Source organism: Rhinopithecus bieti, unplaced genomic scaffold (assembly GCF_001698545.2).
Source record: "Rhinopithecus bieti isolate Rb0 unplaced genomic scaffold, ASM169854v2 scaffold_10685, whole genome shotgun sequence".
Lineage (NCBI taxonomy): Eukaryota > Metazoa > Chordata > Mammalia > Primates > Cercopithecidae > Rhinopithecus > Rhinopithecus bieti.
The window spans coordinates 1,671,744-1,677,508 of NW_016806950.1; the positions used below are offsets into that span (position 1 = coordinate 1,671,744).

Consider the following 5,765-nt stretch of genomic DNA (forward strand, 5'->3'; position numbering starts at 1 on the left):
AAACAGGCTGGGGGTGGTGGCTCAAGCCTGTAATCCCAGCACTTTGGGAGGCCGAGACGGGCGGATCACGAGGTCAGCAGATCGAGACCATCCTGGCTAACATGGTGAAACCCCGTCCCTACTAAAAAAAAAAAAAAAAAAAAAACTAGCCGGGGAGGTGGCAGGCGCCTGTAGTCCCAGCTACTCGGGAGGCTGAGGCAAGAGAATGGCGTAAACCCAGGAGGCGGAGCTTGCAGTGAGCTGAGATCTGGTCACTGCACTCCAGCCTGGGTGACAGAGCGAGACTCCACCTCAAAAAAAAAAAAAAAAGAAAAAAGAAAAATAAACAGATACATAAGAATAAAAATTAATAAATGAATGAGCTAGATGCAGTGGCTCATGCCTGTAATCCCAGCACTTTCGGAGACCAAGGTAGGTGGATCAGTTGAGGTGAGGAGTTCAGGACCAGCCTGGCCAAAACAGTGAAATCCTGTCTCTACCAACAATAGAATAAATTAGCTGGCTATTGTGGTGCACACCTGTAATCCCAGCTACTCAGGAGGCTGAGGCATGAGATTCACTTGAGCCCAGGAGGTGGAGGGAGCAGTAAGCTGAGATCATGGAACTGCACTCCAGCCTGGGCGACAAAGTGAGACTCTGTCTCAAAAAAATAAAACAAACAAACAAACAAACTAAAGGTGAAATGAAAAGTAATGACCCTCAACTTAAATTAGACATGTTTCTAAACAAGCAAAATAGGATCACATACCCCCACTCCTTGGTGTGAGATAGCCAACACTTCCATGAAGAATCTTATCCAAGGGACCAGCATTAGTTGCTTTCCTGTAAGACAAGTGATCTATGTTTGCTTATATTTAATGCCTAATGGTCTTGGTACACACTGTGATATGGAGTTCACCTCTCCAAACTTTTTTGTTTTTTTTTTTTTGAGACAGAGTTTCACTCTTGTTGCCCAGGTTGGAGTGCAGTGGCACAATCTGAGCTCACTGCAACCTCCGCTTCCCAGGTTCAACTGATTCTCCTGCCTCAGCCTCCCGAGTAGCTGGGATTACAGGCGCCCGCCACCACGCCCAGCTAATTTTTTGTATTTTTAGTAGAGATGGGGTTTCACCATGTTGGATAGGCTGGTCTCGAACTCGTGACCTCAGGTGATCCACCCGCCTCGGCCTCCCAAAGTGCTGGGATTACAGGCGTGAGCCACCGCGCCCAGCCAAAGTCTTACAATACTTTCATAATGGTTCTGTCTTGTAATTGAGCATATAGCAAGTGTATTCAACCTCCAAAGTAAAGGGATTATTTCCAAGTACACACCAGTATGTAGTATGGTGAACAAAAATTACACTTAGACTATTATTTCTCAGATGGGACTCCAGGTCTGACGAGTCTTGAGATAAAACCTATGGTAACCAACAACTTAATGATACTGATACTCAGAAGTTCAAATACAATCATCATTTCGGAAGAGAAAGGACATATATCAGCCGGGCGTGGTGGCTCAAGCCTGTAATCCCAGCACTTTGGGAGGCCGAGACGGGTGGATCACGAGGTCAGGAGGTCGAGACCATCCTGGCTAACACGGTGAAACCCCGTCTCTACTAAAATACAAAAAACTAGCCGGGCGAAGTGGCGGCGCCTGTAGTCCCAGCTACTCGGGAGGCTGAGGCAGGAGAATGGCGTGAGCCCGGGAGGCGGAGCTTGCAGTGAGCTGAGATCCGGCCACTGCACTCCAGCCTGGGCGACAGAGCCAGACTCCCTCTAAAAAAAAAAAAAAAAAAAAAAAAAAGAGAGGACACATATCATACAAGCTTAATAGAGATGTATAAAATAGGACCCTAATCTCCTCAGAGAAAAACTCAAGGGATCATGTAGAATTAAGGTTTTACAAGTCTTACCAGTACATAATTGCCATTTTAGAAAGATCTTGTTCTAAGGATTGGAGAGCCAAGTACATTTTAGTCTTCAGTTTGCTGGAGAGTAGATGAGAAGAACATGAGTTAATAGTTGAAAATTATGACAGGGCGAAGTGGCTCACACCTGTAATCCCAGCACTTTGGGAGGCTGAGGCGGGCAGATCACCCAAGGTCAGGAGTTTGAGACCAGCCTAGCCAACATGGCGAAACTCCGACTCTACTAAAAATACAAAAAGTAGCCAGGTGTGGCTAATAGGGCGTGGCTCACGCCTATAATCCTAGCAATGTGGGAAGACGAGGTGGGCAGATTGCCTGAGCTCAGGAGTTTGAGACCAGCCTGGGCAACATGGTGAAACCCCATCTCTAATAAAATACAAAAAAAAAAAAAATTAGCCAGGCATGGCAGCATGCATCTGCAGTCCCAGCTACTTGGGAGGCTGAGGCAGGAGAATTGCTTAAACCCAGGAGGTGGAGGTTGCAGTGAGCCGAGATCGTGCCATTGCACTCCAGCTTGATGGCAGAGCAAGACTCCATCTCAAAAAAAAAAAAACTCAAAAAACAAAAAAAAAAACAAAAAAAAACTGCCCAGGCACGGTGGCTCATGCCTGTAATCCCAGCACTTTGGGAGGCCAAGGCAGGAGGATCACATGAGGTCAGGAGTTTGAGACCAGCCTGACCAACATGGTAAAACCCCTTCTCTACTAAAAATACAAAAATTAGCCAGGCAGCCGAGCGCAGTGACTCACGCCTGTAATCCCAGCACTCTGGGAGGCCACGGCGGGTGGATCAAGGTGTCAGGAGTGCGAGACCAGCCTGGCCAAGATGGTGAAACAACTCGCCTCTACTAAAAATGCAAAACTTAGCCAGGTGCGGTGGCAGGCACCTTTAATCCCAGCTACTCAGGAGGCTGAGACAGGAGAATTGCTTGAACCCAGGAGGCTGCGGTTGCAGTGAGCCGAGATAGCACCACTGCACTGCAGCCTGGGCAACAAAGCAAGATTCCGTCTCAAAAAAAAAAAAAATTAGCCAGGCATAGTGGTGCATACCTGTAATCCCAGCTACTCGGAAGGCGGAGGCAGGAGAACTGCTTGAACACGGGAGGCGGAGGCTGCAGTGAGCTGAGGTCGTGCCACTGCACTCCAGCCTGGGTGACAGAGCGACACTCCACATTAAAAAAAAATAAAAAAGTAAAACATTAATTCTTGACCTGACCTCAGGTGGTCCACCCACCTCGGCCTCCCAAAGTGCCAGGATTAAAGGCGTAAGCCACTGTGCCCAGCCTAAAACATTAATTTTTAAAATAAAATTATTTTTGTCAGTACATAATTTTTTTTTGAGATAGCATCTCACTGTCGACCGGGCTGGAGCACAGTGGCACAATCACTGCTCACTGCACCCTCAAACTACTAATTTGAAGTGATCGTTTCACCTTAGCCTCCCAAGTAGCTGGGACTACAGGCACTCACCACCACCCATCTAAGCTGTTGTTGTCTTTCTGCTAGAGACAGGGTCTCACTATGTTGCCAAAGCTGGTATTGATCTCCTGAGCTCAAGAAATCTTGCTGTCTTGGCCTCCCAATGTGCTGGGATTAGAGGCATGGGCCACTTTGACTGGCTTCACTACTATTAAAGCCTATTTTTAGCACTTCAAAGCTTATTTTCGTCTCTGTTTTTAAAAGCCAAATAGGTTAATAGAATCCCAGGTAGGTTAAAAGTAGAATTAAAGCCAGTTCCACAACAACTAATTCCTTTCAGCCTGGAAACTGGAATGTTGGACATCTCAAAGATTATATTCTGTCTTCCAGCATTATGATCAATTAATGCAGGCACTGCCTATTGAAGATATTTTGAAAGGCCTAATGTTGGAAGCTGAGCTACAGATCACAATGTAAGTAGAAACTAGGAGCGACAAATAGTAGAAGAGTTGGCAAATTTCTAGGCATAAGGTGGCTTATAGATTCATACTGATTTTTCCAAACAAAAGCAAAAATATTAAAAATACTTACTTGTCCCCTGGAAGGTTATACAGATTAACAAGGCCCTTAAGGTGCTTAGAAAATTCATCAAAATTTTTTTCCCTATAAGGAGTTCAGGGAAGAGGGGAAAGAGAGGAAAATACAACATAAAATTACTACTCCATCTTACAACAAAGTGCCAAAAATCAAAGCTATATAAAACTGATTTTAACAATCAGCTTTAACTGTTTTCCTCAAAAGTTTTCTAGCATCAATGAAAAGTAGCAAAAGAAAAGAAAATATTTTCCTTTGTCTCTCTGCTCCATTTTTGCTGGAGAAGGTGCCAATAAGCAGTGTGAAAGTTAAAAGGAAGGTGGTCAAAACCTCTCTACTAGGTAGTTTTATTAGCTCCCAAGTAATGAAACCTGATTTAAATCAATCATTAACAACTTTCCTTTCTTTTCCCTTTTATTAATGTTTTGTAGAGATGGGGTTTCCCTGTGTTGCCCAGGCCAGACTCTAATTCCAGGACTTAAGCAATGCTTTCACTTCAATCTCTCATGTGGCTGGGACTACAGGTGTGCACCACCACACCCAGCTCCTTTCCTCCAAATATGTAATTGAATTTGGATGTCAACAGAAATAAAACTTTTGATTGCAGAGATAATGAGAAGAAAATAAATTACGAAGGGCCAGGCACAGTGGCTCATGCCTGTAATCCCGGCATTTTGGGAGGCTGAGGAGGGTGGATCACAAGGTCAGAACATCGAGACCATCCTGGCTAACATGGTGAAACCCCATCTCTACTAAAAATACAAAAAAAAATTAGCCGGGTGTGATGGCGGGCACCTGTAGTCCCAGGTACTCAGGAGGCTGAGACAGGAGAATGGCGTGAACCCGGAAGGCGGAGCTTGCAGTGAGCCAAGATCACGCCACTGCACTCCAGCCTGGACGATAGAGCAAGACTGTCTCAAAAAAAAAAAAAAAAAGAACAAAAATAAATTAGGAAGACATAACACTTATGGGTATACAGCAACATGAGAGCAAAGATGAGAAGGAAAATAAATACTAGGACAGAGGTGGAGACCCAGAGAAAAGGTAGTGGGTACTCTGGAGGCAAACTACCCATTAGAAAATATTGCCGTGGGCCGGGCGCGGTGGCTCAAGCCTGTAATCCCAGCACTTTGGGAGGCCGAGACGGGCGGATCACGAGGTCAGGAGATCGAGACCATCCTGGCTAACACGGTGAAACCCCGTCTCTACTAAAAAATACAAAAAACTACCGGGCGAGGTGGCGGGCGCCTGTAGTCCCAGCTACTCGGCAGGCTGAGGCAGGAGAATGGCGTAGACCCGGGAGGCGGAGCTTGCAGTGAGCTGAGATCCGGCCACTGCGCTCCAGCCTGGGCGATAGAGCGAGACTCCGTCTCAAAAGCAAAAAAAAAAGAAAAAAAGAAAATATTGCTGTGACCAGATCTACCCCAGAAAAAATAAACTACTACCGTGACCTCTGGCTTTCTAGAACCAAATATTCATGCTTCAATTCTCAGCCAAATGGGCTTTTGTGGATAGGTTTAGGAATCCAATACATCTCCAGAATTCTAACTCTTCATATCTTTTTTCAAACTTGAAAAAAAAAGCTCTCTGGGCCGGGCGCGGTGGCTCAAGCCTGTAATCCCAGCACTTTGGGAGGCCCAGATGGGCGGATCACAAGGTCAGGAGATCGAGACCATCTTGGCTAACACGGTGAAACCCCGTCTCTACTAAAAAATTCAAAAAACTAGCCAGGCGATGTGGCGGGCGCCTGTAGTCCCAGCTACTCGGGAGGCTGAGGCAGGAGAATGGCGTAAACCCAGGAGGCGGAGCTTGCAGTGAGCTGAGATCCGGCCACTGCACTCCAGCC

At 46.0% G+C, this 5,765-nt stretch overlaps 1 protein-coding gene across 1 annotated transcript in view; it reads right to left on the bottom strand.

The window, feature by feature from the left end:
- The window catches only part of MED1 (mediator complex subunit 1), a 51,308-nt gene that overhangs the window by 29,187 nt on the left and 16,356 nt on the right, over positions 1-5,765 (bottom strand). The window contains exons 4-6 of the mRNA XM_017879021.1: positions 3,917-3,988; positions 1,893-1,967; positions 749-822 (exon numbers count right to left, since the gene is read on the bottom strand). Of these exons, the coding sequence (XP_017734510.1) occupies positions 749-822; positions 1,893-1,967; positions 3,917-3,988 (221 nt within the window). The remainder of the gene's footprint in view (positions 1-748; positions 823-1,892; positions 1,968-3,916; positions 3,989-5,765) is intronic.